This window comes from Schistocerca gregaria, chromosome 3, assembly GCF_023897955.1.
Source record: "Schistocerca gregaria isolate iqSchGreg1 chromosome 3, iqSchGreg1.2, whole genome shotgun sequence".
Taxonomy (NCBI): domain Eukaryota; kingdom Metazoa; phylum Arthropoda; class Insecta; order Orthoptera; family Acrididae; genus Schistocerca; species Schistocerca gregaria.
Window position 1 is genome coordinate 329,000,077 of NC_064922.1, and position 25,286 is coordinate 329,025,362.

At 38.8% G+C, this 25,286-nt stretch overlaps 1 protein-coding gene across 6 annotated transcripts in view; it reads left to right on the forward strand.

Moving 5' to 3' along the window:
• Positions 1–25,286, forward strand: part of LOC126353792 (probable cytochrome P450 6a13) — a 96,805-nt gene that overhangs the window by 19,307 nt on the left and 52,212 nt on the right. For all 6 annotated transcript variants that reach the window (XR_007565205.1, XR_007565206.1, XM_050002880.1 and 3 more), the window contains exon 2: positions 17,991–18,315. Coding sequence is in view for 4 of the 6 variants with exons in the window: in XM_050002880.1 (XP_049858837.1) it covers positions 17,991–18,315 (325 nt within the window). In the remaining 2 variants the exon portion in view is untranslated. The remainder of the gene's footprint in view (positions 1–17,990; positions 18,316–25,286) is intronic.

Below are 25,286 nucleotides of genomic sequence, written 5' to 3' on the forward strand. Positions count from 1 at the left end.
GAAGGAATTTTGTGTTCGAAGTTATGTAGAAAAGACAATCTGAATATAGCAAACAGTCGTAGTTGTTCTTGTCATTTCAAAGAATCTGGCTAAGTATGAAACTTGTTGCGGTCATAGTGTATGCAGTTTTCGTAGGAAAGGCGGTTTAAGATACATACATTCTTTCGAGTACTTTGCTATGCAGTAACGCTCGACCCCACAGGAAAATTGCTTCGAACTAACGTTTGCCCTTATATACAGATGCAAGAACTTAATCTGAGAAAGGAGTGTCTTTAATCTATAGAGTGATTCCCCACTATTCATCTAGAAATAATAAAAGTTCCTGCAGAATGCGAACATTCAGCCTTCATGCTATTGTCAAAAACAAGTTAGTAAACCACAAGTTACTCACCTCGAAAAGCAAGAACATAGTATTTATCCTCGTAATATGTAAGAACTGAATATACATTTGGGAAAATAAAATATCTTTAGAGAACCTCAATTTACGTTTAACTGTAATGCAGGCAACTTAGCTCCTTTACTAACGAGTATATAAAGATATTTCAGAACTTCGTTCGTCTGGAACCGCGCGACCACTACGGTCGCAGGTTCGAATCCTGCCTTGGGCATGGATGTGTGTGATGTCTTTAGGTTAGTTAGATTGAAGTAGTTCTAAGTCTAGGAGACTGATGACGTCAGAAGTTAAGTCCCATAGTGCTCTGAGCTAGAACTTCGTTTCCTGGCAATGCTGTACTTCGATGTTACTACATAACAGCTCTTGATTATGACATGCATGCATTGTCATTCGACAAAGGTTATACAAAATAACCGAATCCGGTGCAGGGTAAATTAAATGTTGAAGTGTAACTGGCCGATGTTTCTTGCTCTTACCCCTGAAACGTATCTACAATTATTTCGCATCGTTCAAAGCTTGGCCAATTCACCGTCCTAAATGTTGGCGTCGCTAAGATGAAGGTGAGCTCGCACTGATTTTTGTAGGTCGTAGTGTGCAACATTTAATTCCTTATGTTATCGTTTTTCAGAAGATTGTGTTCCAAGTTCCTGAATTTTTAAGTCAACGATTCGAATTAAAGGTTGTGCCAGTGGAAAATACATGTGTTCTGATCTGTTAAAAATTTTTTTCGGTGTTTTTCTTTCGAATACTGACAATTTTCCTTCATATTTCCTCCTAAATATTAATGCTTCACATTCACATAATGGTAGATTGATACAGGCTGATTCTGCAATTAGTACCAAAAATCTTTCCTTCAAAATTATGGTAAAACAAAAAAGTGTTTCATTCGATGTTGCTAGGTGGGCATTATTTCTATATCCGTTCTATTGTTGGTGCAAAAATGACTCACTAAGTAATTAAAGGGGTCAGCTGTTTTGAAAGTGAATCCATGTACAGCCAAAGGTGCATCAAATTGGTTATTCTTACTTACGACCAGCCCTTCCCCCTCCCCACCCATGAACCATGGACCTTGCCGTTGGTGAGGAGGCTTCCGTGCCTCTGCAAAGCAGACAACTGTAACATAGGTGCAGCCACAATTGGGGGGGGGGGGGTATTTATTGAGAGGCCAGCCAGACGTGTGGCTGTTGAAGAGGGGCAGCAGCCTTTTCAGTAGTTGCAAGGGCAGAAGTCTGGATGATTGGCTTACCTAGCCTTGCAACATCGACCAAGGCGGCCTTGCTGTGTTGCTACTGTGAACGGCTAAAAGCAAGGGGAATCTAAAGCCGTAATTTTCCCCAAGGACATGCAGCTCTACTATATGGTTAAATGATTATGGCGTCCGCTTGGGTAAAATATGCCAAAGGTAAAATAGTCCCCTTACGAATATCTGGGTGGGGACTACCCAGAAATCAGGAGAAACGAAACTAGCGTTCTACAGATCGTAGTGTGAAATGTCAGATCCCTTAATCGGGCAGGTAGATTAGAAAATATGGAAAGGAAAATGGGTTGGTTGATTAGATGTAGTGGGACTTAGTGAAACGCCGTGGCAGGAGGAACAGGATTTCTGGTCAGCTGAATACAGGGTTATCCATACAGAAACAAATAGGGGTAATGGAGGAGTAGGTTTCATAATGAACAATAAAATAAGAACATGGGTAAGTTAGTACAAACAGCACAGTGAACGCATTATTGTACTCAAGATAGATACGTCCCCACAATAGTGCAAATTTGTATGCCAACTAGAACTGCAGAGTAGGAGGAGATTGAGGAAATGGATGACAAATAAAAGAAATTATTCAGATAGTTAAAGGAGACGAAAAGTTAATAGTCATGGGGGACTGGAATTCGACAATGGGAGAAGGAAGAGAGGGACGAGTGCTAGGTGAATATGAATTGAAGAAAAGGAATGAAAGACGATGCTGCCTGGTAGAGTTTTGCATATAGCATAATTAAATCATGCAAGTTTGTATATGTGGAAGAGACAAGAAGACATCAGAAGGTTTCAGACTGATTATACACTGAAGAGCCAAAGAAACTGCCTACTATCATGTAGGACTTCAGCAAGCACCTAGAAGTGCCACAAATCGATGCGGCATGGAATCGACTAACGCACAGTATACTCGTGAAATGGTCATAGAAGAGTAGATGGGAAGTGTAGGTTGTAGCTCACTTTTCATTTTCTGCTAAAAATCACTCGTTTCACTTGTTCTTTTTCTAGAAGATGTAAACTTACCTATAAACTACACATTCCATCTACTGTTCTCCATTCTTCAGGAATAATTCACTTAGAAAAATTAAACACAATGAATATTTTTTAGTATGACATAAACCTATTTTTTTAAAAAAAAGAAAATACAATTTAATATTTTTTAATAAAAGGTGAACATAAGAAAATAAAGGTGAATGTAAGAAAATAAAGAAAATGAACATAAGAAATAATTCTTTACCTAAAATTTTCCTAATTCTTTTCTTCTTGAGCAGTCATAAGATTTTTATGAACTGTCGATTGTAAATGTTTTTTGAGAGAACTCTTATTTAAAGTTCTACCACATTCAAAAGTAACTTTAGTTTTCAGGTAATATGGTTTCAGGTAATATTTTTCATATTCCTCACAAATCCAACAAAAATCATCTTTTTGATATTCATCTTTATGATATTCATTAATAATCTTTTTCTCTAATCAGTCACCACACTGCTTTAGCTGTTTGATAGAATTTTCAAAAAATTCCTGCAGAATGAATTCAGTCACATGAATTTCATTATTTCTAGTTTTAAGTTTCTTAATTCATTTACACTTAATTTTCACCTGTTCATTTTTAATTAATTGAATATCCCAATCAGTAATTAATTTAGAGTATCCATCTGATAACATAATCTTTAAGTCATTATTAAGTCCAATATAAATTTTTTCGCAGTATCTAGTATATAAACATTTACATCCAGTAAAATTATATAAAACATTTATCTCCAGCTCACTTAATTTTTTAATGTCTTTTGTAGCACTTACATTGTTAAGCTTGTTGATTAGAGTCTCCTTTTATATAGAAAAATTTTTATTAGATTTTTTTATAATTTTTAAGGACCTTATGGTAATATATCTATTTTATTTTCCAAAGCATATCTTTTGTCATGAGGAGGACTCAATTTCAACTATGTATATTTCGTGTTTTTCACTTTGAAACATATTAATTCTTCTGTACTGTTGTCTATTGTTAAACAAACACATTTTATAACCTTCTAAGCTTATTCTATTTTAACTATACATGTATTAACTCCTTTAGATATTTTCTCTATTTTATCTCCGACTTTATAAGGATATATTTTTGTTCTCAGACAACAAACTTGTTTCACTATTTTTCCATTGGGTTCATTCTTCATTTTTTCTACACCTTTGTCGTTAACTCGTGGAATACCATAAATGTTATTTTCAAATAGGTAAAAAAATCTCATTGCTATGCTTTCAGCTACACAGTTTTGGCTTTATTTTTATATGTTTTAACCTTTTTTAGTACTAGCTGCTTTTATACAAATCTAATAAATTTTTCCCCTATAAATCGAAGGTGAAATTAAAATGTGTGCTACAAACAAAAAGAAATATACTGTAACAGAATTTTTGGGAAATAAAGTAAAGCCAACCAACAAAAGATTTGAATTATGGTTACTTATAGAAAATTTAAATAATCTTGTTATGTATATGGAAGGTATTATCTACACAGATGAAGAATAAATATTAGAAGAATTTTAATCAATTACACAATCATTCTGCGGTGATGTTACAGTCATTAAAATTACAGATTTAATACACTGATCAAAAGATGCAATCAAGAAACAATTTTTAGTTAAGGAAGAAATATGTGGATCATTTAATAGCTTCTTGTGAGGACTATTTTCTAATTTTTTTCTACAAAATATGCTATTAAAGCTAAGTTACATCTTCTTTTAGATTTGAACACAACAGCATGTAGAGGATCTGAACAAGCTATTAACATAGATAGGGATGTAACAAGAAGTAACTATACAAATCCATTTATTGTTCTTTACTACATAGAACTAGCACTTGCCACGATTGTTAAAGCATTAAAAGAACTCCCACAAATACTGCAAGAACTTCAAAAGGAAAACTATTATTTATTAGATTTAGACTTAACACAAGATTTTGCAGTAATTTTTAACAAAGATGAAATGTGCGAATATTTAACAAATAATTTTAATTTTTGTATGCAAGGAGAATATGAAGAAGATTGCAATGTAATAGTTAACAATAATGATTCTCTTGTAAAAAAAATGTTTAACATAGATTAATTCTCATTTCAGAGTAAATATGGACAAGAAATTTATTTTCCAAATAACAGGTTCTGGAGTTAACAAACAGCATGGAAACCATATTATAGATTTTTTTAAATTGTCCAGACAGAAGATTAAAAGAAACATGTACCTCTACATTATCTAAAGAAAATGGTGTTACAAGACTGCAAGCAACAATTTATAGTTCCATTAATCCAGGTTTCCAAAAATAGTTTGAACTGGATCTATTAACAGATTGTTTTAAAAATAACAGCAAATATTTCGATAAAGCTTCTTTTTATTCTGTTCTACACGCTAAAATGTGGAAAAAATTAACAAATACTCTACAAAATGGTTGTTGCCTTATTTACAACAGACTCTTGCAATATATCTATTGGGGTTACAGAAACACACAAAACATTAGCAGGGAAGCAAATCAAAATTAAAACAGATAATAAAGAAGAAAGAGAAAAATCAGTTAAATATGTGTTATCTGCATTTAGTTTTCATTGCTTACCTATTAATTACATAGCAATTTTCAAAGGGTCAGCGAATGTAATTTCTGTAAAGGAAAGATGCATTATAATATCTGGAGACACATACATTTTTCTAAATCCAGTAGCTTGTTTTCTATAATACCTAAAGAAATATATATGGGAGAACTGAGACTAATAAAAACAAACAATATTTTTCCATTTGTGTGTAGAAAAAGAGTAAACAACCACAGTAAACTTTATCCATATACAATCAAAGAAAGTGAGCCAATTAATAAGGTATTTTTAGAATCCACTAAAAGCCGAGACCAAGAATTAGAAAATTTAAGTGTACCCGAAAGAAAACAGGACTATTTGGATAATACACAATCTTTAAGAGATGCAAAAGAAAACTAGACTATTTGGATAATACACAATCTTTAAAAGACGAACACAAAAATATTTTGGAGAAGGAACATAAAATAAGAGAAACAGAAGAATAAACAAAAAATTATTTTACATGACAATGGCCTGATTTTCCTACAAGTGAAATTAATAAAATTTATGCTTTTGTGGTAAACAACAAAAATAACTTTACATACATAGGTGTACTCGGTGTATGAAATGATGAAAAATCTGTTTATACTATCAAAGGTCCCAATAGTAATTCCAATTCCTAAGAAAGCTGGTGCTGATAGGTGTGAAAATTAATTTAATAAGTCACAGTTGCAAGATACTAACACGAATCCTTTACAGAAAGATGGAAAAACTGGTACAAGTCGACCACAGGGAAGATCAGAATGGATTCTGGAGAAATGCAGGAACATGTGAAACAGTACCGACCCTATGATTTCACATAGAAGATAGGTTAAGGAAAGCAAAACCTACATTCATAGCATCCGTTCACTTAGAGGAAACTTTTGACTATGTTCAATGGAATACTCTTTTTCATATTCTAAAGGTTGCAGGGCAAAATACAAGGAGCGAAGGCTATTTGCAACTTGTACAGAAACAAGAAGACAGTTAAAAGAGTCAAGGGGCACAAAAGGGAAGCAGTGGCTGAGAAGGGTTGTAGCCTATCACCAACATTATTCAATCCGTGTATTGAGCAAGTGGAAAAGGAAACAAAAGGAAAATCTGGAGTAGGAATTAAAGTCCAGGGAGAAGAAATAAAAACTTTGAGGTTTGCTGATGAAACTGCAGAGACAACAAAGGACCTGAAAGAGCAATTGAGCAATTGAATGGAGTGGACAGTGTCATCGAAAGGAGGATACGAGATGAACATCAACAAAAGCAAAACGATTATAATGGAATGCATTCCAATGAATTCAGGTGATGCTGATGAGTTAAATTATGAAATTAAACACTTAAAGTAGTTGCTATTTGGGCACCAAAATAACTGATGACGGTCGAAGTAGGGAGGATTTAAAATGTAGACTGGAACTGGCAAGAAAAGCGTTTCTGAAGAAGAGAAATTTGTTAACATCGAGTTTATATTTAACTGTTAGGAAGTCCTTTCTGTAAGTATTTGTATGGAGTGTAGCCATGTATGCAAGTGAAACATGGAATATAAATAGATTAGACAAGAAGCGAACAAAAGCTTTTGAGATATGTGCTACTGAAGAATGCTGAAGATTAGAAGGGTGGATAACTTAACTAATGGGGAGGTATTAATAGAACTGGGGAGAAGAGAAATTTGTGATACAATCTGACTAGAAGAAGGGATCGGATGGTAGGACACATTCTGAGGCATCAAGGGATCACCAGCTAAGTACTAGAGGGAAGTGTGGAAGGAAAAAATCGTAGAGGCAGACCAAGAGATGAATACAGTAAGCATACAGTAGAATGCAAGTTGCATAGTCATTCGGAGATGAAGCGGCTTGCGGAGATAAAGTAGCATGGAGAGCTTCACCAAACCAGTCTTCAGACTGAAGACTGCAACAACAACAGTACTTATGACTAGAAATTCTCTTTTCTTCATTAACACATGGTCCTGTTTTCCCAAAAATTTTGTAATAATTTTGGGCGATTCTGATTAATTATATTTTGGAGTTACTTATTAATGCTACTTTATCTGCGTAGGCAAGTGTAGCAATGTCCACTTCCTGCATTTGGATCCTTTGTGGATTAGTTGTAGTAAATTCTCTATCAATCTTCTCTAGGAAGAGATCAAATAGGTGAAATGGTGTCACCTTTTCTCAGTCGTGAGACACCTTAAATTTTTGATTTATTCTACAGATGTTTTTATATAACATAAAGTTTCTTCAATACACATTTTAACTATTCTGATTAGCTTTTATGGTATTTCGAGTTCTGTCATTATATTTAGGAGTGTCCATCACTGTATGCTGTTGTGCGCCTTTTTGAAATGTAGACATAGTATTTGGACATGTACATTGAATTCCCCCACCCAATGCTCTAAGGTGGGCCTATTTCTGCGAAAATCACACTGGTAGTCAGCAATTACTTGTTCAGTAACCGTTTCAGTTTGTTTAATAGACACTTCCCTAGAATTCGTGGATTAGTTAGTGCACACAATAGTTTCATTCTTCCTATAATTGCAGTTCTCCAATTCGTAGGTATGGTTTCTGTCTTCTAATTTGTTTGTATTGACGACTGTAGTTACAATTACAGTTGTGCTCCTCCAGCCTTTAAAACTTCAATGTATATCTGGTCTCCATCACAAGCCTTAATTTCTTTATTGTTTGATGTATTTCATTTCAGGGGCATAACGTTAGACCCTGAAGGGCCTGCATTGTGGATGGGCCCATTACTTTCGGGAACCTCAGAAAAGCAAATTAAATGTTATTGTTGTTATTCTTAGGACTAAAAATGAATATAAAAATTAGAATATATTACAACATCAATACAGAAACTTGTATAAGATAAAGAGTCAAGTCAAATACCAGTCTGCACCTTTGGTCAGCTCAAAAAAATTTTGTAGATCCGGTCAATGTTGATTTAAATTTAGCACAGCTGTAAATGTTTGTAAGCACTTCTTGTTCTTGCCATCTCTCGTAACACTTGATTTTCAGCATGTTCCTCGCTGTCATAAAAGAGCGATGCATATTATTTAATACAATACAATGAAAACAATTAAAAAGAAATAGCAAAATACCACATTTTAGCAGGAAATTATTATTTCTTGATGAATGGTGTATCAAGAGAGTATGGTGTGTTTCAAAATGAAATTCGAAGTTTTAAGACTTTGTAGATTTTATTACATTTGACTAGCAGTCATAAATAATACAACAAATAAAAAAGCAAGTCAAAAAGTTTTTCTTACAAGTGTTCAACATGAGCACAATTCATCATGTGCGACACATCGAGTCGATAGTCGAGTTCTTCCCAAACCTTGATCACTGAGTCTAGAGAAATTATTGCAACAACTGCTTCAATTTTGTTACTTAAGTTGGGTAGATCTACTGGTAGCGGAAGCGCATACACATGATTCTCTATGGAACTCCAAAGGTAAAAATCGCATGGCGTCTGAGTGGGCGAATCAGAAAGCCATGCAAAACAAGGTCTGTCATCTGACCCGTTACAGCCAATCCAGCGGTTGTGTACAACGCCTTTTAATCAATAGTGTGCCTAGTTATACCAGGCAGGTGGTGCAGCATTACACTACCGAAATAAAATTATGTGGTTCAGATTCTGCAAGTTGAGAAAATGAAGATAAGAAACACAAGTTACAGTTGCTTCACTGAAAAAGACAGGCCCACAAACTTCCTGCCAGGAGGTGTCACTAACAACCTTCAATTTAGGCGAGTCTCGTTGCATCTGTACCATCTCGTGGGGGTCTGTTGTTCCCCAGATGTACACATTAAGTTTATTCACATTTCCTCTAATGTGAAATATCGATCCATCATTGAAAACGACACAATACAGAAGAATCTCCATCGTCAATCTGCAACACTTCATTTGCAAAAGTTGGTATCAAACAATCGCTGTGGTTCAGCTTCTGCCAGTTGAGGAAATGAGGAGAAGAAACACAAGTTACAGTTGCTTCAATGAAAAAGCAACGCCCACAAACAACAAAAATTGTAGGTTGTTTGTGACACCTCCCGGCGGGAAGTTTGTGGGCCTTTATTTTTCAGTGAAGCAAATACAACTTGTGTTTCGTATCTTCATTTCCTCAACTGCAAATGGTAAGGACTAGTTATCAGCGTTTCCTTAAAATTTCCACACAAACGTCACTGGAATTGCTAATTCAAGACTAGCGTTCGAAAGTGATTTATTGGGCCTACCATGAAAGATTCTCTCACTCATTCAACACGATCTTCAGTTACTCTTGGTCATGCCATACTCCACAAAGGCAGCCATTGTCTTCAAACTGATGATAACACCTACAGGTGTTTTTATTACTTGGAGTATTACAGTTGAACTTAATACGAAATGCACCATCCATTGTAACAAAAGATTCGAACTTGCAAACTGTAAAACACAAAAAACTTTCTGCTCACTAGTCGCCATCTTTGCTACTAGCTTTTTCTAATGGAAGACGCAGGAAACGGTACATGCACATGGACACAGGTACAGTATACAAAGAAAACTGTTTGTGACGCTCTTTTATTTGATGTGTTATTTATAATTGTAATTGAAGTAGTAAATGCTACACTGTCTTAAAAGCCTGACATTTATTTTGAAATACCCAGTATTCTGCACATTTTTTGGGTTCCGTACTTCAGTCGGTAAAACGGAACCTTGTAGGTTCACTTTGTTGCACGTCTCTTTGTCCATTCGTCTGTTGAGACCATTTTTCTCAGGAATGGGTAGAGGTATCAAGTCGAAATGTATGCCAAATACTAAAGTCAACGGTCTGTTGGCGGTGTGAAAAATTCAAGGCTCTAAGTCAATGTAATGGAAAGATACAGCCATGTCCGGAAACGTACCGTTTCCGTTCTACGACGGTTTCAGTTCAGGTGTTTAGCTCATCCAATTCTGCTTGAGGAACTGAAATAGGCTTGATGCAATACAATTACTTGGCAACAATTCCCAAGGAAACATAACGATACATTTATTTATCACTTAAGTACTTTCGTTTGTATTAACACTTGGAAATTACGTGTTTACGTTATTCCAAAACGAAAAAGAATCCAGCGTACATACAGAACAGTATTAATTCGTTACAATAACGGCTCGATGTGGCGACCACCAACATTTCTACAGACATTGTACACGCCATCCTGTGAACCTTATTACATACCAGTAAAAGCAACTCGGAGACTTTTCTCTCTTCCTCAGCATACGTGGACGTGATATTCATCTGAATTGAAACGGTCGTAGAAGGGAAATGGCATGTTTCCGGACATGGGCTCCTGCTCAGAATGTTATGTACTCACTCCACTCTACAAGTTCTAAAAGTTTGTAAAGGGAGTTTCCGAACCCTCTGTATAAATAGTTGAGTTTGTGGAAACCCTCAGACTCGAATTCCATTCGCACGTAACTGGTTTTTTCGAAACAAATTTGTCTCACCACACCTGTCACACCTTTAATCTCCTACAATGTCAATTATCCAGTAAGATGTTATGATTTGGTAACGACACCACCAACTGAGTTCCACACGAGTTCTCTTCGCAGTAGGTGTATTGTTAATTGATGTGATATTTTTAAAACTTGACGCGAACAGTTTCAGCCATAAAATTTTTCTCTATTTATCTGCACACTTTCACAGAAAAATGAAATCTTTTGAAGTACAAATATATAAGTAGCGCACAAAAAGGAAAGAAGCAAGAATATAAAAAACAGGTAATTTTTTCTCTACATAGTAGTAGTACTAGCTCAACGGCTACCGAAGTTCGCAGTGTCACAAGTGAGTGCACTTCTATATTGAAAAGTGATAAATAGCAACTGTGAAAGCGAAAACAAGATTGTAACAAAATAGCTCTGTATATATAATTAGGCCTATTTATATTACAGACTATTCAAATGATTGTGCATATTATCGGTTAGATGCAGATGATGAAACTAAAAAGTTTTTTTTTTACAAAATCCTTATGAGCCAATTGGTTAATTCCCCAGATATGCTAAGCAGGCAAATAGGTCCTTATTCACTGCATATTATTAAAAGTTCACATTGACAGAATACAGAATTAGGAGAGAATGGTTGTATTATTCATCTAAAAATGACTCTGTCTACTGTGAGCCTTGTTGGCTCTTTGGAGGACAGAAATCGCCGGCTTTAAGGGGAGGGTATGTAATTGGAGGTAACTAATCAAAAAAATAGTGAGCACGAAACTAGCTATGCACATCTGAATGCAAGCGTCGTTTTCAGTTTGTGGCTTAAGAAAAATACGGTTGAGGCAGATATGGATCAGAACTAAAGGAAAGTGAAAACGTACGAAAAGAGATTGTTGAGCGTATTGTGAATGTGACATTAACAGCACTATCCAATACACTGAGGTGAAAAAAGTCATGGGATACCTCCTAATATCGTGTCGGACCTCCTTCTTCCTAGAATAGTGAAGCAACTAGACGTGGCATGGACTCAACAAGTCACTGGGGGTACCCTGCAGAAATATTGAGCCCTGCTGCCTCTACATACGTCTATAATTGCGAAAGTGTTCCCGCCGCAGGATTTTGTGTACGATCTACTTCTCGACTACGTCCCATAAATGTTCGATGGGATTCATGTCGGGCGATCTGGGTGACCAACTCATTCTATCGAAGTATACAAAATTCTCTTCAAACCAATCGTAAACAACCGTGGCCCGGTGACGTCCATAAAACCTTCGGGAACATGATTCGTTTTCGGAATTACGAGGGAGGGGAACCGAGCCTTGCTGGGAAGCCAGCGGTGGTGAGACGAGGTCCTCTGTTTTGAGCGCCTTTGTGTGACGGTCGCTCAGTATCAGCGTTGTTGGTACAGACGCTCAGTATCAGCGTTGTTGGTACAGACGGACTTTCTGTCTTTGCTCTCAGTAGAGTTTATAGTTAGAACAGTTAGGCACTTTACTGTTGCGAACCTATACGATTATGGACTTTACGTTGAGACGTTATCTGAACTCCTCGTGGCTGAGTTCGCATTTCTCGTCTGGATAACACAGAGAGGAGAAGACAGAATTAGAGTATAATAGTCAGAGGACCGCCTTCTGCCGTCCCAGTGTTTGAATGCGTTATTTGTGGCTGGAGTTCTTCCATCGTCGCAGACGAGTACGAAAACCATCACTTCGATGCACCGGACGCATGCATGTGGTGATGTCGCAAATTGCTTCGGCTTATTAGGGCTATAAAAGCTCAACAGCTGTGATCACGTTAGTTTATTTCCACTGAAGTTCCACACTACCACAGATCAACTTTGAAAGTAGTGTCTTCTAGTGTTTGGTACGTACATGATGTCAGTCATTTCGCGTTAGTGATATTAGAACGCACAGTCATAATTAGGGGCAGAGTTGGGCAATTGATTAATAATTTTAATTTGGAAATATAGACAACTGTACTTAAAGGGTTGATTTTAATCTATAATAAATATATATTGAACACCAACGTTTATCATTTAGTAGTATTAGTTGGCTTCATCATTCATTTATGTTTAGATTGTAATTTATATGTTAAGAAGAGCATTAAGAGATCCTAAGATCTGCTTCAGGGGGTAGTCAGACAGGGCTAGATCATAATTTTAGCGTTTATTATTCTCCGTTGCGCACATTAATTTTTACATCCGCCTGGAGTAGCATCTTGGAACCATTTTAATGAAGACGTGTGTATTTGACATTTGGTTGTATGGAATCAGTGCAGTAAGATAGGTCGTCCATGCCCACGATCGCACTGTGAATGAATTTGCCCGATTTTCTCTGAGTCAGCGCTTACCATCCATCATGTTCATAAGAGATGCTGTACCACTCGCAGCCATGTAACATGGCTTAAGAATAGTGGTCGTAAAAAGATAATAACCGACAAAGACCGCATGCCTTGACAGTGGGCATCGGTTTTAAGCACGACAGGAATTGCTGCTGTCAGTGACTGCAGGTTCACCTCAGTCAGTACCCGAGCGAACGTTGCGAAGAGAACTGCATGCAAAGGACAGTATCCCCCAAAAGGCTATTGTTTATAGCTGGGAATAAATATGCAGGTCTTCAGTTGGTCAATAACACGGAAGCTGGACGGTAGCGGACTGAAGGCATCTAATGTCTGACGTATCGCGATTGTGTGTTTTCCGAATGACTAAACACATCGACAGCACCGACTTACCAATGAGACGAATAACTTGCAAATTGCGAAGGGTCTAGTTCCAGCTGGAACTTTCCGAATGACTAAACACATCGACAGCACCGACTTACCAATGAGACGAATAACTTGCAAATTGCGAAGGGTCTAGTTCCAGCTGGAACTAGTTCTGTGATGTTCAGGGTTTTTTTCGCACCATGGTGCGGGTCCACTCATTCACGTTCACATGAACATGAACCAGGATACACATAAGTGACCAAGTGATGTCCTTTCCTCTACATCATCCTGATGAGTTTACTGTGGACGCTCCCGTCTTCCAAGGTTTGCATTTTATCACCAACACTTTTTCTACTTGTTCTAGACTCAGTTATGGGAAGAGCCACAGCAGGCTGGAGGCGAGGAATCCAATGGGGGATCCATGAACATCTGGAGGATTTGGATTTTGCAGACGATGCAGTTTTATTTGCTCAAAGGCTGACTGATACGCAAGCTAAATTCAACTTGCTGAAAGGGGAAGCAGAGACTGCTGGCCTCAAGATAAATATACGCAAAACAAAGGAAACGAGAGTAAATTCAGTGAACATGGAGGTGGCAGTGTTAATAGGGGAGCAGCGGGTGGAGACTGTCAACTCATTCCTGTATCTGGGTAGTACAGTGACGAAAGATGATGGAGCTCGAGATGACGCGAAAAACCGCATTAAAAAGCCAAATGCTGCCTTCATACAAATTTACATATACCTGTGTAACCAAGTGTCGTAATACAAAACTAACTGTTGAGTCTGTAATTCAGAACAGTAGTAACCTACGTAAGAGAACAACAATTAATTAATAAATAATGATAAAAAACAATTTCTTATTAAATAGGAACCTTGATACCACATAAAAAATTTGAACGAATGACGTTCTAATACGTCACACGGTCCCCCTTGCGTTTCGCGCTGCAGAACGAACGGCTTTACAAGAGATCAGACAGTTCTATTTGCGTCTCGCGCATTATTACCGTTTACTGCGCATGCCCGCCGGGTACATCACGCGTGGATGGGGTAATACACTCCTGGAAATTGAAATAAGAACACCGTGAATTCATTGTTCCAGGAAGGGGAAACTTTATTGACACATTCCTGGGGTCAGATACATCACATGATCACACTGACAGAACCACAGGCACATAGACACAGGCAACAGAGCATGCACAATGTCGGCGCTAGTACAGTGTATATCCACCTTTCGCAGCAACGCAGGCTGCTATTCTCCCATGGAGACGATCGTAGAGATGCTGGATGTAGTCCTGTGGAACGGCTTGCCATGCCATTTCCACCTGGCGCCTCAGTTGGACCAGCGTTCGTGCAGGACGTGCAGACCGCGTGAGACGACGCTTCATCCAGTCCCAAACATGCTCAATGGGGGACAGATCCGGAGATCTTGCTGGCCAGGGTAGTTGACTTACACCTTCTAGAGCACGTTGGGTGGCACGTGATACATGCGGACGTGCATTGTCCTGTTGGAACAGCAAGTTCCCTTGCCGATCTAGGAATGGTAGAACGATGGGTTCGATGACGGTCTGGACGTACCGTCCACTATTCAGTGTCCCCTCGACGATCACCAGAGGTGTACGGCCAGTGTAGGAGATCGCTCCCCACACCATGAAGCCGGGTGTTGGCCCTGTGTGCCTCGGTCGTATGCAGTCCTTATTGTGGCGCTCACCTGCACGGCGCCAAACACGCATACGACCATCATTGGCACCAAGGCAGAAGCGACTCTCATCGCTGAAGACGACACGTCTCCATTCGTCCCTCCATTCACGTCTGTCGCGACACCACTGGAGGCGGGCTGCACGATGTTGGGGCGTGAGCGGAAGACGGCCTAACGGTGTGCGGAACCGTAGCCCAGCTTCATGGAGACGGTTGAGAACGGTCCTCGCCGATACCCCAGGAGCAACAGTGTCCCTAATTTGCTGGGAAGTGGCGGTGCGGTCCCCTACAGCACTGCGCAGGATCCTACGGTCTTGGCGTGCATCCGTGCGTCGCTGCGGTCCGGTCCCAGGTCGACGGGCACGTGCACCTTCCGCCGACCACAGGCGACATCATCGATGTACTGTGAAGACCTCACGCCCCACGTGTTGAGCAATTCGGCGGTACGTCCACTCGGCCTCCCGCATGCCCACTATACGCTCTCCCTCAAAGTCCGTCAGCTGCACATACGGTTCACGTCCACGCTGTCGCGGCATGCTACCAGTGTTAAAGACTGCGATGGAGCTCCGTATGCCACGGCAAACTGGCTCACACTGACGGCGGCGGTGCACAAATGCTGCGCAGCTAGCGCCATTCGACGGCCAACACCGCGGTTCCTGGTGTGTCCGCTGTGCCGTGCGTGTGATCATTGCTTGTACAGCCCTCTCGCAGTGTCCGGAGCAAGTATGGTGGGTCTGACACACCGGTGTCAATGTGTTCTTTTTTCCATTTCCAGGAGTGTACATCTGCGTGTCCCAGCCGGTAGTCACAGATATGCACGCTTGGGGCGCTGGTGCATAAGTGTACGGTTTACGCGCATCGTGTAATAGGGTCCTTGTTATGCTGTGGGAGACATTCTCCTGCGCTGGAATCTGCAGACGCCATATTTGTTTACAAATGTGACAGTATACATGTAATGTGTTACGACAGCGAAAGGAACCTGTGACCACCGGAGGCAGTGCCACAATTTCCTCCAAACAATCGTAACACAACACACACACACACACACACACACAAATGTCATACTAACTAATATAAATCCATCCGATGATGGAGGTGTAAACCTTTGAAACGCGTCGTGGAAATAAATAAAGCAGTGACTGGTAACAGTAAACTTGTTTTTTCATTTAACGTCAATAACAGTCATGGTAAAGCCTAACCTAAAATGTTCGCATTTAAAGTATAATTGTCTGTGCCTTGGAGCCAGAACCGTGATGGTTTGAGGAAGATTAAAGTGAACTCACGTTGATGTCTCGGCTACCAAATTCGCCTGATTTAAATCCAATGGAACCCATCTGGATCGCTATCGGGAGGCATCGCCGCTTACGAAAATCAGCAACCCATTATTCATGCAAACTGCATGACCTGTGTTTAGACATCAAATGCCATATACCTCCACAAACCTACCAACAAACTGTCGGATTTCTGATAGACAAAATCAGTGATATACTGCGTTCCAAAGAGGAACAAACAAGCTATTAAGCAGGTGGTCATAATGTTTTGGCTCATCGATGTAGAATACTACAGCAACGACAATGCTACTAGCAATCAAAGATCACATTGCTTGTACTTAGAACCTCTGTGGTGTAGATTATTGTGGCGGTTTTTGCGTATCATCAACATGGACAAATGCAATGAATATGGATGATACGATACTCTATGGTATTCTGCGGTTTGAATTCACTCTGTTTTTTAGCAGTTGGATTGATTTGATTTTGTAAATGATACTGACAATATTATACCCATGTATAATGCCTTAATCATACCTGGATAATTATTTTGTTCACATTGCACAAGAATTCCACCTGATGTAGTGTAATAATGTTGACTGTAAGTTGTGTTTATATCACTAAAATTACAGATCGCACATCAGAGCTTTTATAATTTTTGTCTTCGATGGATTTAATTATTCTTAGCAAATTGATCATGAAAAGGAGCCACAGAATACCACCCGCACACTACACTGACGTATGCTACCAGAAATATTTTTCTCCGTGATTCGTGCGTAGTTTAATTTTGGCCTCATACATCAGCAATGAAATCTTGTTCAACGATAAATACCATCATCACTGATCTTAGAAAATGCAGTCTGATTCGATTAATTTTTTCTTTTATAAATAGAGTTCAGTACCAACGGTGCACACTTATTTCTTACACCTCGGAACATTGTTTGCAGTTTCAAGTAATTTAAATTTGCGTTGTGATAGAAGTTAAGATGGCGGCCAACATTGATGTCACCAATAAAAAAAGCAATTGAATTATTTTGCAAATTAGTTTAACACAAACGCATGCTATTTTCAACTAGAAGTACAGACGAAGTTGCTATATAATCGCAACTAACAATGGCTGCACTTCTTGCAGCTATGATAAAACAATTAATACAAAATTATAATTAAAAGAGAAAGTGATTTTTCAATAATTAATCTTAAATAGTTTTAACGCATTTGGCTCTATTTGTTTTTTACCAGCAAATTAACATAAAAGTACAATAATTTTACGTTAAATTCTTTTCATTCAACATATCTCAAATCGATTCGCATCTTGCGTCGACGACGTACATCAGAAGAAGACGACAAAAGGCTACAAAACAAAAGAAAAGAATGACATAGATTAACAAATAATGTGAGACAAATATTGTCTCTGTTTTACATAATTATCATCTTATTAAGAAATAATTACATAATTAAATGAATATTATTGAGTTACGTAATTTTCCACACGTTCATATTCCACTCGTAATATATATATATCGTGGCTGTTATAATGTCTACTATTGTAAACTCTGAAAAAAATATCCAGTATACAGATATGAAATATGACACATCGACTTTACTTGAATACAAAGATTAGCTGAAAACCATTAAAAAAACCTAGGAGAAGTTTTACTTGGTGCATGTGTTGCAGGATCAACCCTCTGAGCACCAAGATGGAGCCGTTGGCGAAGCACCTGTTCTGCCTGGGCGGCGACCTCTGGAGGGAGATGCGGCTGTACATGTCGTCCGCCTTCTCAGACAGCAGCTGCCGGCGCGACTTCTTCCTGGTGAAGCTGTGCTGCGACCGGCTGCAGCAGAGCGTTCACGCGGCCTTCCAGGGCCGCCACAGCCGCGACTTGGCCCTCAGGGACCTGCTCGCCTCCTTCACCACTGACGTCATCGGCATGTGCGCCTTCGGCATCGAGTGCGGAGCCATCGACGATCCTAACTCGCAGTTCCGACGTATTGGAAGTATGGTAAGTCCTTTCTCGTTGCGTGCTGTTTAAGCTCTTTGGGCAGTTTCTCGCAACTTCGTATCCAGAATTCGTATGAAGAACAACTGCAAAGTTGAGTAACTTCCAAATAGATATCCTCGGTGTAGCGAAGCAGCTTAATTCAGTAAAAGGAAGGCCTCCGATCGAGATTGCATTCGAGTCAATGTACTGACAAATAGCCAATACAAATTCGGAAAATATTAGATTAGGTTAGTACTTGTTCCAAAGATCATGAATACGACACTTCGTAATGACGTGGAACGTGTCAGGTTAATAAAAGGTGTCTATACAAGACAATACATTAGACAAAATATTACATGACACTCAATAATTTTTTTTGTTGTTGTTGAGAAATTACCCTCTTACTATATCCAAAAATTCATCGAATGAGTAGAAGGAGTTGCCATTAAAAAATTCTTTTAATTTCCTTTTAAATGCTATATGGCTATCTGTCAGACTTTTGATGCTATTAGGAAAGTGACCAAAGACTTTTTACCCCCTTCTGAGCCAAAGTTAGATTTAACCTTGAGTAATGAAGATCATCCTTTCTCCTAGTGTTGTAGCCATGAGCCATGTACACTGCTATTACTTTTGAATTCGTTCGGATTGTTAATAACAAATTTCATAACTATATATATATATATATATATATATATATATATATATATATATATATATATATATATATATATATATATATATTGTGAGGCTACAGTGAAGATTTCTAGCCCTTTAAATAAGTGTCTGCAGGATGATATTGGATGAGTTCCAGCAATTATTTTGACTACACGCTTTTGTGCAATGAACACTCTTTTACTCAATGATGAGTTACCCCAGAATATGATGGCATACAAAAGCAGAGATTGAAAATAGGCGTGGTAAGCTAATTTACTCAGATGTATATCGCTAAAATTTGCAGTGGCCCCAATAGCATAAGTAGCTGAACTCAAACGTTTCAGCAGATCCTCAGTGTGTTTTTTCCAGTTCAACCCCTCATCAATGCATACACCTAGCTATTTTGAATATTCTACCTTAGCTACCGATTTCTGATCGAAGTCTATATTTATTAATGGGGTCATTCCATTTACTGTGTCGAACTGTATATACTGTGTGTTGTCAAAGTTTAATGAGAACCCATTTGCAGAGAACCACTTCACGATTTTCTGAAAAACATCTTTACAATTTCACCAGTTAATTCTTGTCTGTCGGGTGTGATAGCTATACTTGTATCATCGGCAAAAAGTATCAGCTTTGCATCTTCGTGAATATAGAATGGCAAGTCATTGACATATATTAAGAACAAGAAAGGACCTAAGACCGAATCTTGCAGCACCCCATTCTTGATTATTCCCCAGTCTGAGAAACCACCAGTTTTTTTGCATATTATGTGAACTGTTTATTTCAACTTTCTGCAGTCTTCCCGTTAGGTTTCTTTTGAACCATCTGAGCACTGTCCCACTCATACCACAATACTTGAGCTTATCCAGAAGTATTCCATGATTTACACAATCAAAAGCCTTTGATAGATCACAAAAAATCCCAACGGGTGACTTCCAGTTACTCATAGCATTTAATATTTCATTAGTGAAAGTATATATAGAATTTTCCGTTGAAAAACCCTTCTGGAAACCAAACTGACATTTTGTTGAAACTTTATTTTTACAAAGGTGTGAAGCTACTCTCCAATACATTACTTATAAAGCACAACTAACTCTTTATTCCGACGAAGTAATGAGTGCTATCGACAGGGGATGTCAAATTGATTCCATATTTCTAGATTTTCAGAAGGCTTTTGACACCGTTCTTCATAAGCGACTTCTAATCAAATTGTGTATCTATGGAGTGGCGCCTCAGTGCGACTCGCTTCGTGATTTCCTGTCAGAAAAGTCACAGTTCGTAGTAACTGACGATAGCCATCGATAAAACGAAAGTAATATCTGGTGTTCCCCAAGGACGTGTTATAGCCCTCTGTTGTTCCTTATTTACCTAAACGATATAGGAGACAAACTGGATAGCCATCTTAGATAGTTCGCAGATGATTCTATCATTTATCGTCTTATAAAATCATAGATGATCAAAACCAGTTGTAAAATGAAACTGATAAGACACCAGTATGCTGCGAATTGTAACAATTGACTCTAAATAATGAAAAGTGTGAAGTCATCCACATGAGTACTTAGGAATACACTAAATTTAGGTTACACGATAAATAACACAAATCTAAAACCTTTCAGTTCAGCTTGATACTTAGGAATTAACAATTACGAACAACTTAAATTTGAACGATCACATAGATAATTTTGTGGGGAGAACAAAGTAAAGACAGCGATTTATTTGCAGAGCACTTAAAAAATGCAACACGTCTGCTAGAGAGACTGCTTACCTTACGTGTATCCACCATGTTCTGGAGTATTGCCCTGCGGTGTGGGATCTGCATCAGTTAGGATTGACGGAGGACATCGAAAAAGTGCAAAGAGGGGCAGCTCATTTTGTGTTGTCCCGAAATAGAGGAGAGGGTGCCACGACACGGCGTTTTGTGCTGTCGTTAAATACGGGAGAGATTGCCACGGATGTGATAACCGAATTGGGTTGCCAGTCATGAAAACAAAGTCCTTTTTCGTTACGGCGGGATCTTCTCATGAAATTTCAATCAGCAGCTTTCTGCTCAGAGTGTGAAAATATTTTGTAGGTGCCCACTTATCTAGGGAGAAACCATCATACAAACGTAAGGGGAATCAGAGCTCGCACAAAAGGATTTAAGTGTTCGTTCTTCCCGTGCGCTGTACGAGAGTGGAACGGTAGGAAAATATATTCTGGAGGTGTTTCGCTGAACATTCTGCCACGCACTCAATTGTGAATCACTGAGTAATCATGTATATGTAGATCCAAGCTTCTCGATAGCTAATTTTCTTCGAAATTTTTGCGTGGCATATCGTCCTCTAATTCATTTTTTCCAATCTGCACAGGGTCTTCCTGTTTTCTCTTGTATCGAGATCGCCATTATAGTGCTTTTTCGGCCATTGTTCATTCCGTAATCTTATCACGTGCCCATACCATCTTGAACGCCGTTTCCCCATCTCTTCAGTGATTTGCGGGGAAGTCTTAATTCACTTTCAGATTTCTGAATTTGGGGTCTTCTCTCGCCCTGAAGCTCACAATTTCTTCCAAAAAATCCATTTGCACGGCTTCAGGTCTTCTTCTGTCCCATCATTTCGAAGGATTCATCCCCATATTAACGAATGATATGTTGTTTTTTTCCATGGGTTCGGCCTGCCAAGTGCCACATGAAATGCCTTCTTTCTTTTCTCTTTTCTCTCTTAAAGACTTTTCATTCTTTCCATTTGTTTTTCACATCTTTCTTCTGCCCGTATTGTGCCTACCTTTTTCTTAATTTTCTCTTCAAGCCCTTGAAGCTTTTTGCTTTTGCTCTGAACTTCTTTCTCCTATTTCTTCCTCCGTTATTTTCCTTTCGTTCAGGTCTGCCTTAACTTCTTTGATCCAGATCATTGATGTTTTTGAGTTACCGTCAAAACAGGTAAAAATTATTTTTATTGTTCTGTTTTAATCTAGTATTTTTAGATATACGTAGAATACAGCTCTTCTCTTCCTCGCTGTGTCTAATATGCGTTCTATTTTTCATAAGCTTCCTAGTTACTTCTGAATGTCCATTTCCTATTGTCGTATTTTGTTCTCAAGATTTTCTTGAATGTTCTCCTCTCTTTCTTTTCTATTTTGCCGAATTGTCTGGCTGTATGTAACCAAAGATATTCTGGGGCATAAAGGCACAATGGTCTAATGACAGTGTTGTAGTGCCGGATTTTTGAATTTATGGAAATGTATTTCTTGTTAACCAGATATTTTGTTAATTGAAAATCCACCTAAATTTTCCTTGTCCTTGCTAAGTTAGCTTCTTTGTCCAAAGAATTTTGTTTTATTATTTCACCCAGACGTTTAAATTTTATAACCTTTTTTATTCTTCCATAACCAGTTTCCAGGTATTCCGATGTCTCCTTCACATCCGTCACATACCCCGTTTTTACAAAAGGTATGCCGTACACAGGTTTGCTTTTGAAGCTATTTCTTGCACGAGATTTATCTGTGTTGTTGCACCTTCTGTTGATTCAGCAAAGATAGCAAGGTCGTTCGCAAAAAATTATCATTTTTTCTCCCAATTGTGATTTTCTTGATTCCTTCTTCTTCTGTTCTTTTCCTCCATTCTCTGATTACCCTTTCTAGTACACAGCTGAACAGCAGCGGGGCAACCCATCTACTTGTCTTACTCCTATTCTGATCTCAAAAGCCTTGGAGGTTTCACATGAAAATTTAATTGTGCGTTTTGTATTTATCAACGTGTTTCGTACCTCAATTGATAAAACGGAACCATTATAGGATCACTTTTCCATCTGTCTGTGTGTCTGTCTGTTCAAAGCCGTTTTTCTCAGGAACCGGTCCACGTATCAAGTTGAAATTTATTTTGTATGCTAAGATCGATAGTTACTTGATGGAGGGATAAATGCAAGCTTCGTAGTCAATGCAGCCAAAATATACGCTCATTTATGTCACATGTTTTGATACTTGCAAACTCACTCATCATAACCTTTAGAGCGTTTCCCACTCGTATGTAATAATGAAATTTAGCAAGAAGGAAGGTTTCACACTACAAATTAAGGGGAAAAAAAGAAAATTGTGAATTTGTAATATGTCCCAACTGGGAATTTATTTGCAGAAAATTTGGGGACAGTTCTGGTATTCACCTTACAGCCTAAGGAAAACTTGCAAAACCCGACCAAAGCCGCTGGTGGTTTACCACATTTTTGGTTGTGCAATACTTTTGTCCATTAATCTTGTCCGATCTCGTTTGTCTTCTTCTTGTTGCCTGTATTCTGCTTCCTTCCTGAATTGCCGCAAGGGGCCCTGGCCCCATGGCCACAGTCGGCATTTTTCACTCTTTCATTAGGGCTCCAGAGAGACAAGGTTAGGGTTAACTTTCCTTGTCGCTTTGTCTGGTTCAAATGACTGCTTCAGCCATCCGTCAGAGGCCAAATTGAGAAGTCGAGGATCTCCTCAGTCATGGTAACTTGACCGACCATCTCTCATTCGGTTCGTCGATCTATGACTTCCCTGGCTGCCTTTGCTTGCGTTCCACAGTTGACCACCATTCTTGCCATTCATTTGCGATGGTGTCTGTATTCCAAAGTGTTGCCTGTAGCCTTCCGTTTGGGACGCCGTCGAGCTACCCATTGGTAAACTGATCTACACGTCTTTGCGCTCCATTTGAGGTCGCTGCAGATATGCCTTTCTCAGGAGGAGGCAAGCAGCCTCCATCTCAACGTGGAAACGCGCTTCTGCTTCCTCCAGGACGTCGTCGGCGTTGGCGTGCCGGTTGTTTTCTTTTTGGCCTAATTTTGCGCCGTCTATTGCCTCTGCAGGGTCTTGCTCCTCTCGGTGATCAGGCGCTGATTGTCCCCTCTCTATGGCGCGGCTCCGTCCTTCGCCACCCTCCCCCCCCCCCGCCCCCACTTCTGCTACTGGCGGGGGGAGAGGGAAGAGGAGGGGAGCAACCCCCCGCACGAGATAAGGGACCGCGACTAAATGACTTAGAGGATAAGTATGTCAGAGCACCAATATTGTTGGTAATGAGGTGTGAAGGAACCCTTTCCTTGTGAACCTTCAGCAGTTCATAAAGTCTTGGTGGAAGTAATTCTATCTGTCTTAGCCTTTTAGCAACATTGGCAAGCCATTCTTTGAGAAGCGTCATGATCTCCCTCTTTACCCTCTTGGTATTAGTCTCTAAGTGCTTAAAGAATTTGTTTAGTCCTAATGTCGGAAAGTGCTAACATCACATTTTTGTCGAAGCTCCTGGTATTGTTCCTTTGGAGGTCTTCCTCAGTTAGTGATAGACGGTCCCTTTCAAACTTCCTTTTGACTATCCTTATCGGTTTAGACGTTTGGCATCTTTGTTGTTTAAAGCTTATGAAGTCTACACTTTTTCTGGTGGAATATCATTTCTGCCAAGGCTGTCTTCTGAGCACTAATGATTTTTCACACTGTTCATGCCACGATTCCTGCCTTTTATGTCTTTTGAGTCGTGCTATTTTAAAAGACGATTTTGACCCATTTTGTTTTAATATATTTGCATTTTGTATAAGCTGTTACTGAAATTTTAGTTTCTTCGGTTTCAGAACTTCAGTGTCAATTTTATGAATCGTATGCCCTTGTTTTGGAATCCATTTTTGTGGAATAAATTTCATTTTTATTGGATTATACGCTGATCTGTTGCTATATTTGCACACATTCTTTTATGTCCATGATTTATTTTTGATTGTCAAAAGGTAGAGCTATCTGTAGTTCTCCTAGGTTTGCGTTTGTTGACTTCCAAGTTTTCCATGGTAGTTCCTTAAAATGTTGCGAACATTAATTAAAGACTGAAGCCTCTGCATGGTTCTGTTAGCCTTTTCCAAATTGTATTGATTATGTTATGTAAAAATTCTAACATTATTCAATTAAACCTTTGCTATTTCGTGGTCCCGTGATTCCAGAAGTTTACAACTTTTCCTGTATTCCTTTTATTTTCCTCATTTATTGGAATATGATAGTCTGTTACGGTTTAAGACTTATTTGCATATCGCAGAGTAGGAACTCAGAGCCTTTCACTTAGAGAATAAAAATCTATGACCGAATTTAGTACTGCTCTGCTTCCACGAATTCCATTCCTAGATGTGGAATGCCTTTTCCGATTGGGTTTCGCTTTCTCTTCTTTAAGAATCCTATACATCTCTGAGGCTATAGTGTCCTCATCAGTGTATCTAGTTTCTTGAAGATCTAAGAGTTGTATTTAGTATTCGGCTAATATTTTAATTAGTTCTTTTAATTTACCTGTTTTCAAGAGTGAGTTTATGTTTAGGATGCCTAAGAAGTATTTCCATTCAATTAAACCTTTGCTATTTCGTGGT